Source organism: Barbus barbus, assembly GCF_936440315.1.
Source record: "Barbus barbus genome assembly, chromosome: 41".
Classification (NCBI taxonomy): Eukaryota; Metazoa; Chordata; class Actinopteri; order Cypriniformes; family Cyprinidae; genus Barbus; species Barbus barbus.
This window is the reverse complement of record NC_136719.1, coordinates 13426471-13440489: the sequence shown is the minus strand read 5'-3', so window position 1 is coordinate 13440489 and position 14019 is coordinate 13426471. Positions and strand designations below refer to the sequence as shown.

The following is a 14019-nucleotide window of genomic DNA, read 5'->3' as shown; positions in this document are numbered from 1 at the left end:
CATAACCTGTTTGAGTACCTGCTATTCTAACCAGTTCTTTCAAACCAAACTCAACAGTACTTTTAATTTTATTAGCAGAGCTGAAATGTTACTTGATTGCTTGTCAGAAAATACTTTCTGTGCAGGACGACCTATTGGATACTAAATTATAGTCTCCCTGTTGGGGTTTTGCTGAAAGTAAAAGAGTGATCTCTGCTGTCAGACTCTAATCATGCCCAGCCCAACTCCATTAAAGGATTTTCAATCACTTTCACTACATCTTTGTTATTTTTAGTGAATAATTGATGTTTTATTAATTGAACTGATAATGTAAATGCATTAGTGTGTGTAATGGATTTATACACTACTACTGTGCGTTAAGTAGATAATATAAGCTTCACCCAATGTAAATGTGTGTGTTTGTGTGTGTATATATATATATATATATATATAATAAATAATGTTTATATTAAGTATATATATATTACACACACACACACACAGTATGTATACATACAAGTGCATCTCAGAAAATTTGAATATGGTGAAAAAGTTCATTTATGAAAAAGTTCTGATTTTTGACTTTAATGAGCTGTAAGCTCTAATCATCAAAATTAAAACAAAACTTTTGAAGTGTTTTACTTTACATGTAATGAATCTAAAATATATGAAAGTTTCACTTTTTGAAATAAATTACAAGAAAAAAATGAACTTTTTCACCATATTCTAATTTTCTGAGATGCACCTGTACATACACACACACACGCACACACACACATACAAATATATATAAATAAAATGGCAAATTACAGATTTTTGTTTATATTAAATGGAATAATAAGTAGATAAATATATGTAAGCTCTACCCACACTCTTCCGTTTTAATAGGGATAATTTATTTGTTATGCCACGCATATAGAACTAACACTTCTCAAAAGCAACACAATGCACATACTCATGCTGCACATCGCAGCACAGTGAACAGCTTTAGCTCTTTGCTGAAATACTCTGTGGAGCACCAGAAACACTACAACTCACAAGAAGCTAAACAAAATTCTCTCACACAACACAGAGACACAAAGAACTGATCCTATTTGGATACCAAAGCATAGATGTGGATGGGTACAAGGGCTGTCACGGAGAGCAGTGTTCTGTGCCACTGACTACAGATCTGGACCTTTGAATTCGTGGTGTTATATGTGGGAGAGTAAGCACAATGAGCACACTGACGGACTGATGACGGGCAGCCGCTTCAGATGGGCCTTCTGAAGTTCTTGCCAGCGAAACGAGCCTTGTCACCAAGCTCCTCCTCAATCCTGCAGATGTCAAACAATGTCAAAATCAATCTTCTCAAACTTTAAACAACTTAAGACGTGCAGACTGGCACTTAATGTTATGCATTAGAGTTGTAATGATTAGTAAGAAGAAACTATGCAGGAAATAGAAATCATTCATCTCAAATGAAACTTTAGTAAATAAATGAACATGAAACATTGATGAGTTTAACTTACACTGCCATTTAAAAATATGGTATTGATTTCTGACAAAATAAAAATAAATTGGACCCCAAACTTTTAAAAGGTAGTGTATTTTATGTGAGAAGAAAGACAGTTGAGGGCTGAGAGAGCATTTGGTTGCTAGGGACAATAAATAGTCAAATATAGTGTACAGTTATTATGCAAAAATACTTGACTGTATATTGCAACAATTGACTAATCAGAATCAACTATTCCAGGCAAAGAACTTGTATAAAAATAAATACAACCACTCACCTCAGCAGCTGATTGTACTTGGCCAGACGCTCAGACCGGCAAGGAGCACCAGTCTTGATCTGAAAAAAAAAAAAAAAAAAACTTTACTTTGTAATTACCTACACAGAATTGGCCAACCTTAGATAAGACGGTGCTTGGCAAGCTTTGTACCTGGCCAGTGCAGAGTCCGACCACAAGGTCAGCGATGAAGGTGTCCTCTGTCTCTCCAGAACGGTGGCTGACCATCACACCCCATCCATTAGACTGAGCCATCTTACAGCTAAACAAAGGAAAACAGAAACAAAGCACATTACATAAAAACCACATGAACCTAAATATTAGTTCTTTAGTTCTTCTATAAAAATATCCACATCCATAGCGTGAGACATCAGAAATACTTACGCCTGAAGGGACTCAGTGACAGATCCGATCTGGTTGACTTTGAGCAGCAGGCAGTTGCAGGCCTTGTCAGACACGGCTTTAGCAATGCGCTTGGGGTTGGTCACAGTGAGGTCATCACCCACCACCTGGATGTTAGTGCTGGCAGTGAAGTTGGTCCAGGCCTCCCAGTCATCCTGGTCAAATGGATCCTCAATGGAGACCACTGAGAAGCAAAAGATGGAATTATAGGAGTTGAAATCTTTTTTTTGTGTGTGTGTGTGTATGTATGTATGTATGTATGTATGTATGTATGTATGTATGTATGTGTGTGTGTGTGTGTGTATGTATGTATGTATGTATGTATATATATATATATATATATATACACACACACACACACACTTGCCCAGCATTTTAATAAAGGATCGTTCAATTGCAAAACTGCTATAAAGAATTAAACGATGATATTTTTGTGGTACTGGTATTAGGGTTAGGCTTAGCAGTAAAACTGAAATATTTTTACAATTTAAAATAACTTATCTAATTGAATATATTTTCAAATGTAATATATTACTGTGATGGCAAAGCTGAATTTTCAACAGTCATTACTCCAGTCTTCGGTGTGAAATCATTATAATATGCTGATTTGATGCTCAAGAAACATTTGTTTTCATTAGTATTGTTGTGGAAACTGCAATGGTGAATAGATCATTCAAAAGAATGTAGAAAATATTTGTAACATAATAAATGTTGTGGCTGAATAAGTATAAGTATATAATGTAATAATTAGGCTATGTAAAAAGTAATAAGTATATAAAAAATATAAAATGTGGTTGTTTAAAAAAAAAAAAAAAAAAGGTACTGGCCTCAAACTTTTGAACAATATCGTACCCTGCAATGTTTTTGTTTATTAAGAGACTCGTAAATACACCACAGTTAATGCACTAAGGTTTATTATTTATATACAATGTAGTCTGTAAGTCTGAAGAACTGCTGACTGGCCTCTAAGGCAGAGGTCCCCAACCACCGGGTCGCGACCCACTACCGGGCCGTGGAAGAATTCCTACCAGGTCGTGAGAACGTTCGGGGGAAAATGTGAATAGATTTGACGCTGTGTTATTTATTGTGCGTAAATGATTTTTCTAATTATTCTGTATTTTTGTTGTATGCGATTGATATCGATAAGCAATTTGACGATTTCATGTTAAAATTAGTAAATAAAAAATTGCTCTGATCTGTCATATATATTAGGGCTTAAACGTATCGCAGTTGATCATATCGGTATGCCGCGCTGTCTGAAACACATCTCTATGCTTGTGCGCGCTTCGGGTGTGTGCCAGTACAGCACAAGCATAGAGACGCGTTTCAGACAGCGCGGCATACCGATTTGATTCCTCTTTCATGTATCCCTGCATTAAAGATACATATGCATGGGTGGTTGCAGTTACATCGCAATACTGGAAATATTTCTGTTTTAAACCATGAAGGCGAGCCAATGGATATCACAACAGCAACGTGCAAACTTTGCGCAATAGTTATGCCGGTGAAGGAAGGGGTTAAATCACCCCTGTTAAGACTATCACCCCCACAGCAGGGTTTCATACACTGCTGGATCTCTTCAAATACCTATGCCTATTCTTGGAGATCTAAAGATACCCAAAAGACATGAGGGAAGAATTTGTGTTCGGGTAAACACACTTAGATAAGAAAAATGTGTTTTGGTAACACTTTACAATAAAGTTTAACATAAGTTAATGCACTAGATTACTATTAAATATTGCTAAAAAGTATTATTAATTAAATTTGTTTAATGTTATTATATCATATAACTTGTCTACCTAGATACTCTGTCTTCAGATTTGCACTAAGCAGTTGTCACTGGCCGTCTGAGGAAGTTGTAGTTGAATATTGTAGTTGAGTATTACACTCTCACACACAGTAACACTAAAGATCACGGACACTGACCAGGATAATCCTTGACAAAGCTCTTGTAGAGGTCAGCCAGCTGGTCAGGGCTGATATAACGGCTGGGGTCATCAGGTGATTTGAAGTCCAGGTCGTACTTGCCACCCTTGTAGAACTCAGAGGCGGCCACATCCATGCCGATCACAATCTTGTCGGTGTAGCCAGCTTTGCTAATGGCATTCTTCAGCAGCTCCAGAGCTGAAACGAATACGTAGTTGATGCATAACTTTTTTTTAAACAACATAAGGCTTTTAGGATAAAATGTATAAAGTATATGTTTTAGGTTTCACTTAATGTTTTTACACTATTTTAAATCTTACCCTCACCTTCACTAGTTCATTTGAATGGTTCTGCAGTCTGACAAATGCAGTTTTAAATAAACAAATATTCAATGCAGAACGTTAATTTCCCCAAAATATTTAATGTCAAATGCCCAATACATCTGTAAGCACTCATAACAAACCAATAATATTTCTGCAATGTATATTAGCTAGAGCAAAATAATCAGTTCAGGCATTGATTTGTACTTTATTTAAACATAAATGCACCTTGAAAATATATCTCATGGTGCTATGCTTCTTACACGCAAGCTTTTAAACTACAGCAACTAAATTAATTGTTAAAATAAATAATATGGGTAAAGAACAGGACAAATATTTAGACATTCACAGAGTAAGTAATACAATTAGTTGTGAAGAACTCTACATTATTTTTCGCTGAAATAGGCAGATGTTTTGAAGGACTGAGCAAGTTTAGGTAATGATTCATAGTAACTCAAACATTTTGTTGTGCAATGGTCACGTTTGTAAACTTGCTTCTCTATAATCAAGATAACCGTAATCCCGGACTCCTTGAGTTATCTCAAGTGTTATCTACAATCTCTATATCTTATACATATTGTATATTAGTGCTTATCTGTGCTTGTTTGCTTACCGATGGCTAGAAAAAATTTGGTTATAAATGCAAATAATTTTTAAGATCAAATGGATAGTTTATGTTTAATTCCTGAAGTATAATTTACTGTGAATATGTTTTATATTTATGGTGGCAATTCTGTAGTATTTGCATTCATAAAAATCTTCTCCATGAAACAAAGGCAGATCTAGATCTAGACTTGTTATCATGAAACTCCAGACTCTCACCTTCTTTGTTCTCAAGGATGTTGGGAGCGAAGCCACCTTCATCGCCCACATTGGTAGCATCTTTGCCGTACTTCTCCTTAATGACATTCTTCAGGTTATGATAAACTTCAGCACCAATGCGCATGGCCTCTTTGAAGTTGCTTGCACCGATAGGCAGGATCATGAACTCCTGCATAGCCAGTTTGTTTCCAGCGTGGGAGCCGCCGTTGATAACATTGAAGGCCTTTGAAAACAGACAGTCTATTTATGGTGTCATAGTTTGCATCCTTCAGTATGTTTATGGTTTATGTCATGGGGCATTTATTACACACATATCTAAGTATGCAGCCATTCTGGCTGATATTAGCTGGTATTTATGATACGTTTTAAAAATAATTTCAACTTGTATCCATGTTAAATTTAAAATTAAAATAAAACAGCCACTTTTATCGAAAAGTGACAACTTAGTAGCGAATAAAACTGTACACACAAAATGTTCTCATGAATTAAAATCACATGACTTGTTCAGGGCAAAGTCACATGACTTTTTAGACGCACATCTTAGAACTGATTAAGTAAATGTATTTGGATTTTGGTTTATTTACAGAATAAGAAAATTATCCAACTTGAAGCATTCTGCATTTTTTTGTGGCATTGCAAAATTTGCATTAAACAGGTGGATGGAAACCAGTTAAACACAGTAATGTACATCAGTAAAGACTGATAATTATTCAGTTTATTATTCTGAGCACGTACAGGGACAGGAAGAATGACTTCTGGGTTGCCAGCGAGGTCTGCGATGTGGCGGTAGAGGGGGACGCCCTTCTCTGCAGCACCAGCCTTGCACACAGCCAGGGAAACGCCCAGGATGGCATTAGCACCAAACTTAGCTGTGAATTCAAGGGAGCACATTCATTAAAATAATGGATGCGTGTTTGAGAGTCTTTATAAACCGGCGTGAAGAGCTGTGATAAATTACGCTTTCATACCGTGAATAAATTCTGTTCTGGTAACTCAAGGAATTGTAACTATAACGAAACACTTAATCATATTAATATGCTTACACTTGTTTTCAGTGCCATCCATATCAAGCATCAGCTTATCAATCTTCTCCTGCTCCAAGACTGACACGTTCTGTTTAAGCACAAAAGATTGATTACTGACAATATCAATCAATATTCAAGGAGTATGACGTTCACATAAACTTCATTTAGGATAGAACAAATGCAACGTTACGGCATTCACAGCATTGTGAGATTAGTGGGAGGTTTTTATCTTTATAACTGTCTTCAGAGATGACTAAACGCTAATATTTATTCCAGCGTTAGTTAATAGTCACAACAAGACACTTACCACTTATAATAATGGTTCGAACTTATCTAATTCTCTCAAATAATCTTTCAGTTCCTCTCTTGTATATTATGAATAACCACAACTCAATAAAAGTACACATTATCATGTTAGTCAAAGAACAAATATTCCTACCTGGCTAACCAGAGCAGGTGCAATTGATTTATTGATATGCTCAACAGCTTTTGAGACACCTGCAGGGACACAAGCAGACCATCACTGACCCAGGCCAAGGAGTGGATGAACATGCAGAGCAGACATGACTAGATGATCACAGAGCAGATGAGTGCTTTATTGTCAATGAGAACATCTGTGATCATCTACAAATACCTGCCATGGTTAGTCGTCAAAGCAAACCCAAAGGCTCATGCTGCATCTGTGCTATATCAAAAGGGGTTAAGTTCCTCACTTCAGTTAATACACACGCTAATTTACCTGATTACACAAAGCAGGGGCCAAGAACTCATTTACATATTTAACAGCTCTTTTCACCCCTGACAGAGGAAAAAAAGAGGAGAAAAAAATATGGCAGAAGAAAGAGAGGATGAGAGGAGAAAAGAAACACTGCAGTGCAGAGTAAAGTATGGATTTCACAGAAATTAAGAAATGAATGTTTAAAAATAAATAAATTCAAAACATTCTTAATTTCATTCAGATTTTTTATGGATGTTATTATAATGTATGAAATATACAAATATACATATATGTATATTTGTTAAATGTTACAAATCAAGCCTGATTCAAAATGAGTTTTCACATAGAAAATGTAATTCTATTTTATACACTACTGTTAAAACGTTTGTGGTCAGTAAGATTTTTTAATGTTTCTGAAAGTCTCTTATGCTTTTTGTTTGATCAATAATACGATAAAACGGCACTGTGAAATATTATAACAATGTAAAATAACCGTTTTCTATTTTACATTTTATTTTATTTTTTTTCAGCAGCCATTAATCTAGTTTTAAGTGTCCCATGATCCTTCAGAAATTATTAGAATATGTTAATATGCTCAAGGAACATTTCTTTAAGATTCTTTGATGAATATAAAATAAAAAAAACTGCATCTTTTGTAACATTATAAAATGTCTTTACTGTCACTTTTGAACAATTTAATGGGTCATTGTTGAATAAAAGTAATTTTTCAAAAAAAAAAAAAAATCTTACAGACCCAAAAAATTTGAATAGTAGTGTATATTTTTTATTCTCATATTATTAATATCTAATACATTTAAAAACCCTTGAACTGTTTTGTCAAGCAATAATATTTAAATTCTATACATATTTAAATATTAACATTAAATATTTAAATATACTTTAAGTATATTATCTCAGAATTCTCATAAAAGGATAGTGATGCTTTGAAATACTAAATGTACAAACTGAATAGCTGAAATACAAACCTTTGCCCAGATAACGTGTCTTGTCATTGTCACGGAGTTCAAGGGCTTCATAGATGCCAGTAGAAGCGCCACTGGGCACTGCAGCTCTGAAGAGACCTGTTGAACAATAAATACAAGAAAACCTATGAATGGTTATAAATATGTACAAACAACCCTGCTAGTTTTGCAGAAATCTGTTTCCAGAATTTCCAAATAGAACCACTGAGTTCACAGCTGGTCTCCTATATAAGGAATGGTAGGACACACCTCCTCACTGCAGAAGAGATTAGCAACAGAATCACAATATATACAATCTCTGCATACCAGCAGCAGACTACATGTCAATATATAGTATATAATATCTTTTTTTTATTATTATTAATTGATAAGCATGCACCTCAAGGCATTTTTATCACCCAAACTCAATGTAGAAAGTGATGTTAAGGGGGTTTCCTCTTGTGATGTAACCCTCTGAGAGAAAGGGACACCCCCTGATTGAGGCTGGCACACATACACTACATGATGGCATATTTTGACTCAGAGTGGAAAATCTGGCCATGCATATTCAATCAGCTCAGCTGAGCGAGCATAAGTCGATTGCCAGAGTGTGCAGTTGAAAACGGATTTAAAGCTTAACCAGAAACTCATCAACTGTTGCACAGTAAGTCTGTACCTATATCCAATCATTTCCACCAAGCAACGGTAGAGTATCCAAACCTATAAAATAGGCAGAGTGCAATAATGACTAGTTTTGAGCTTTGTAACATATCTGTGTTAATACACTGATCCAATCATTCATATTAAATGCTTTGCCAAATTCAATTGATCAAATTCTTAAAAATTGTTCATCTATATGTTAGGCTATATTTTTCCAGCCCTAAAACTAATCAAAACACATTCATTAAGCTGCGCTCAAATACACACAGACACATTAGATTTGGGTGAGTTGTCTCTACTTGTTTTCATACATCTGGGACTGAGGGAAAAAGTACAGGAACATCGACAGAATGACAGAATTAATCTTTATTAAAAAAAACAAAAAACAAAACACATTTATCACCTTCACACACTAACCTGGCAAAGTATGCCAGCTCCCTCTCTGTTCAATACAATCTGGCAGAAGAGATATTCTACATATTTGTTCTCTTGCCAGCCTCAATCTTTCAAAATGGTCATTCACTAAACATAATTAAAATTCTGGGCATGAGTTAGAGGACAAGGCACCACCTTGTGTTACATTTGTGTGTAGCGGACTGAACAAAAAGCAAGTTACAAAATCAAGTAGGGTAAACGTACCTATTAAGCACACTTCCATTTTTGAGATCAGATTATAAAAACAAAAAAATATTTATTATACTACTTGATGTCTTAACCAATTGATGTGTTTGTTACTTTATACCTCTTATAATTTCAAGTCAATCAGACCATTGCACGCTGAGATATGGCTCTCCATATGTTCACACTGTCTGGCGGCCATTTTGAAAGCTGTCTGAAAACTTTCACCAAAAGAGGAGCACCTTAAATGTGTGTTTCTTAAGTCTTTATTTTGGGTAAGTTTCACTACTTATAGTAAAATTAAGAGATTAATGTTCAGACTTTTGCATATTATAACCTGGAACAAGGAATTGGGAAATAATTACATTAGATTAGCAACACAGCACAGATGCTACAGAACACGGTTAGCTGACTAGCTGTATAAGATTGTGTGCTACGCTAATATTTTACTTCACAGGCTTTACTGGCTTGTACTTTTACATCCATAATATTATAAATTGACAGTTTATTGCTGGTCTGTCCTTTTACAGTGCTGTAATATTTAAAGATTTCATATTATTTTAAGGTGAGCTTAAAGGGTACACGACTATGAAAATCACACAGCTTCAGTGTGACATCAATAAGAAAAAGTATAATTTCATAGATATTGTTAATAATAGTTGTTCATATTAAAATATGAATGAACTTAACACATGACCTAGACTATTTATTTAGCAAAAATCCTGTCATTTTAATAAATATTGCATAAAATTGATAAAAAATAGTTGCTGCTCCCATTAAGCTCAGTGTGCTCTCTTTAAGCTCTTCCACATTGAACGTCTATGTAAATACTTTATAAACAGATTTTAAATATTAACTGATGGTTTCACTTTAAGTTAAGTTAATCGATTTGCTATGGATTCTGTCAACTCAAATCTGCAGACTGGCTCTGATCTTTGCCAACTAGCATCAACTTCGGGGCAAAAATAATGTAGTGTATTCCAGCAGAGAGACTATAGATATTTAAGAGACTATAGATAGGTTGACAACCATTTAAAAAGAGGTTTCATAATGAGGCTAGTTTCTGTATTCATCCCCATAAATGAAATGTTTTATTTGATTTTTGAATGTGTTACTTAGCTGAACGTGGACTAGTCTAGATGTTGATATGTGCTTAGATGACACTTCATTATGAATATATAACCGATCGACTTGAATGTTTTTCTGCTCTGTTTTTTTGTGATTGACTTTGTACCTTCAAAAAAATATATTTTTACAATTATTCTTAAAACAATTTCCTAATAAAACATGATGTGAGCTTAATGGGAACAGGGGTGTGCTTAAAGCACAGCCAGACTTTTTGAATTTAATGATGTATATCTTAACTGAAATGCTTTTGTCATTTAAAATAAAATTAAATATTTTTGTGTGAGAGATTAATATTTTATTTTAACATAACTTTTTGTACTGAAAGCAATATCTTGTGCACTAAAAATGTCTCAATGTAGATTTTGGTGAGCTTAATAGGTACGTTTACCCAATATGCTTTTAAGCATTGTTGCAAATGAGCAAAACATTAATACGAGATACAATGAGGCAAAAAGTCTAAATGTTGTACACTACCATTTATTATTTTGGGGTCTGTAAGTTTTCCCCCTATGTTTAAAAAAATAAAAACTCTTACGCTGACAAAAGTTGAATTTATTTGATAAAAAAATAAACAACAGTAAAACAGTAAAATATATATATATATATATAAATAATTTAAAATAACTTTATTTTATTATAAATATTTTAAAATGTAATTTATTCCTGTGATAGCAGAGCTGAATTTTCAGAAGCCATTCCAACAGTTGTGCTGCTTAATACATTTTAATATAACTGTGTTACTTTATTTAATTTTTTTTGATAAATAGAAAGTAAAAAAAAAAAAAAAAAATAGAAATAGATTTTTTTGTAACTTTAATGCCACTTTTGATTAATTTAATACATTCTTGCTGAATAAAAGTATTAATTTATTTAAAAATATATAAATAATAAAATAAAAATCTTACTGACCCCAAACTTGAATATAATTACTCTCTGTGTTCATGTGCAAAGCACCCCACTGTAGCAATGCAATCCAAGTGGTATGTATTACTTCAGCTATTTATAACCACCAACCACCTGATACGTCGACTCTATGCTATTGGACACCAACATGAGAGTTTGAATAGGCAGAGAGCAGCTCAGAAGCTCACCCATGTGAAACTGCCACAGCATTCAGACTGTACGCCCCAATAACACCACATACAATGTCAATTACTGTCGCTTTGTATTGATGTTGAACTTGTAATGGACTGAAGAGACAGTGGTGATGGACAATGCTTTTTATCTCTGAAATGGGCCCATTTTTGTATTTGCTGGCACATTACAAAATGGATTAAGCTTCCTGAAAGAATCATCAGATATATCTATCTATCTGATGATTCTTTAAGGAAGCTTAATCCATTTTGTAATGTGCCAGCAAAAGAGAATCACATTTTATATATATATATATATATATATATATATATATATATATAATGTGATTCTCTTTTTTAGTATTAAAAAAATATATTGAAGTAAATAATATAATGAAAAACTAAAAGATTGTGAAGTACTTTTAAATTTTTTTAGTATCACATAATCACATAATTAGTATCATTTTAACATCATTTTAATATCACACCTTTCTTGGTGTACAGATCAACCTCCACAGTGGGGTTTCCACGGGAGTCAAAGATTTCACGAGCGTGGATCTTCAGGATGGACATGTTGCAGTTTCTGTGCAGAAAAAAAAAAATGTAAAAAACATAAGGAGCTGACAAACATATCAGACAGCCAAGGAATAACACAAATATGGTTAGAGATGTACAATGTATCGTTACCGTTTCAGTTATTGGTTTATATTTATATATTTTTTTGTATTTATCTATCTGCATCGACCGATATTGAAAATTTAACTGTTAAAGCATGTTTACCCTATTTTAACATTTAGATTATATATTAAGCCTTAAAGTTACTCTTTGAAAACACTAATACTTTAATAAAACTGTTTAATGAATTCATTAGCAAATCTCAAAATAAATATCCATTTTGTTTTGTACATTATGTGGTGATGTATAAACTCTTCCTGTATTTTATTTTGAATTAATTTAGACAAAATAGAATTTTAATATTAATAAAAAAATAAAATGAAAATATAAAAATATATAGTTATGCTTTATAATAACATGGAAATATTAATTTAACTTCTATTCATAGCTAATCCCATTGAAGGCCTTATGGTGATTTCCCCATAGGAAATGACTCAACTATTCCAAACTGAGTCAAAGATGAAGAAGGTACTACACTCTTTCACCACATTTCATCAGCATCCACTCTTTATATGATCTGGAGTTTCAGTTAATGCAGTCACCAAAGGACTAACAAGTTCAAACTGAGTAATTCACCCCATTCTGACCAACAACATGAGCAACAGGCACCAGAAGTTGAGAACAAACTAGCTTTACGACTTGCAAGCGCCTATTTCCCTCTCCAGCCAAGGAAAAGCTGAGCATTTCACCTGTTCGGCTAAAAATGCAGCTGTACTGAACATTTAGAAACACGTAGTGACACTCAAATCCTCTAGCATTACGCTTGTGAAGGTTTGAATGTTTTTGTCTGTGAAGCCACTATTCATCCATCAAAGGAATTAATTACTTGACGTTCTTTACAATAATTTGTTTTCTGAAGCTCTTGTGCAATAAAACAGGATTTGTTTCTCATGTAAACAAACATTAATATCTCAAAAAACTATGTTTTCATCATCAGGCCAGGATAAGAAAAAACCTTTCCCATGAATATCACATGACCAATTTCCTCTTCCTTATCATTTCCTGCCCTGTCAACATTATGCGCTTACATATAAAACCCAACAAAAAAAAAACACATACACTTCATTTGGACCAATGGAAAATCCTGTAGCCTTAAATGTCTGTGGAAACGTCCCACTGGCCACAACAGAGTGGGTTGGGTTAACTGAGACAGACAGTAACAAGTGACGGGCCTTCTGTCTGCAGTGCATAGAGAAAGTGTTGCTCTCAATTTGAACAGATTTATATCGAGAATTAAACTTTTAAACCTCTGTGATGAAAATAAAAAGGGTGCGGTGATAATATATCACACTGATAATCAAACCTAATTCTAAAATAAATTATTGCAACGTTTAATAGCTACAAAATAAATATCAGCAATGTCTCCAGTTAAAGTTCTTTCCAATATCCGGTGTCAAACCGGGACTCGTTTTAGTTTGCGGACAAAATCCCGTGTAGAGCAGGTGTAACCTGAGACGAATTACTTTCTACATTTTAGGATGAAAGTGTTTCTGTCACGAGAACGCGTATAGGTCACGAAAACCATCTGCATCTGTTCTTAATAACAACTATGCGTGACAAATGTTGCGGTGTTAAAATGAGATAATAGTAAGTGAATAATTCTAGAGGACGTCGCCGCACGACTGCATCACCTTCATCAGAACTCGCTCGAACATCACGAGTCACGACCACTCATTACCACATCTTATTTGTCATGACAAATATATTCAACTGCTAAAATATAAAGCTACAACATACACTCTGCATTCACCTTACCGTATCTGGCCTAGCAAGGACACGCGAGAGCTGACCGTGGTGCAGAAAGCAGAGAAGGCAGAGGCTGCTGGTCTCGCGCACTATTAAGTGTAGGGCATAAGGAAGCGGTCAGCGCGAGCGTGTTTCTCGTGCTGTGATTGGTCAGTCGCGACTCACGCGGTACGCTAATGACAATGCATGGCAGAAT

The 14019-nt window shown here is 34.4% G+C and overlaps 1 protein-coding gene across 2 annotated transcripts; it reads right to left on the bottom strand.

The window, feature by feature from the left end:
• Nucleotides 1-781: 781 nt before the first annotated feature.
• On the bottom strand, nucleotides 782-14019 carry LOC306860914 (alpha-enolase). 2 transcript variants are annotated; one of them, XM_079402937.1, is made up of 12 exons: nucleotides 13833-14001; nucleotides 11891-11985; nucleotides 7948-8043; nucleotides 6983-7041; nucleotides 6262-6331; nucleotides 5954-6087; nucleotides 5219-5441; nucleotides 4077-4274; nucleotides 2133-2334; nucleotides 1902-2010; nucleotides 1752-1810; nucleotides 782-1295 (listed from the first exon to the last, which is right to left on the bottom strand). In XM_079402937.1, the coding sequence occupies exons 2-12, from the start codon at nucleotides 11973-11975 to the stop codon at nucleotides 1232-1234; spliced, it is 1299 nt and encodes a 432-aa protein (XP_079259063.1). In that variant the 5' UTR covers nucleotides 11976-11985; nucleotides 13833-14001; the 3' UTR covers nucleotides 782-1231. The 2 variants fall into 2 exon arrangements, with proteins under 2 accessions (XP_079259063.1, XP_079259062.1); XM_079402936.1 differs by lacking the exon at nucleotides 6983-7041 and adding an exon at nucleotides 6683-6741 and having other exon boundaries at nucleotides 788-1295; nucleotides 13833-14019.

Coding starts and splice junctions, on each gene's coding strand:
- LOC306860914 (XM_079402936.1), bottom strand. CDS start 11,975: ATGTCCATCCTGAAGATCCACGCTCGTGAAATCTTTGACTCCCGTGGA. Junction 6,742..7,947: donor GACACGTTATCTGGGCAAAG/GTTTGTATTTCA, acceptor GTGTCCCTGCAG/GTGTCTCAAAAGCTGTTGAG. Junction 1,296..1,751: donor AAGTACAATCAGCTGCTGAG/GTGAGTGGTTGT, acceptor TGACATCTGCAG/GATTGAGGAGGAGCTTGGTG.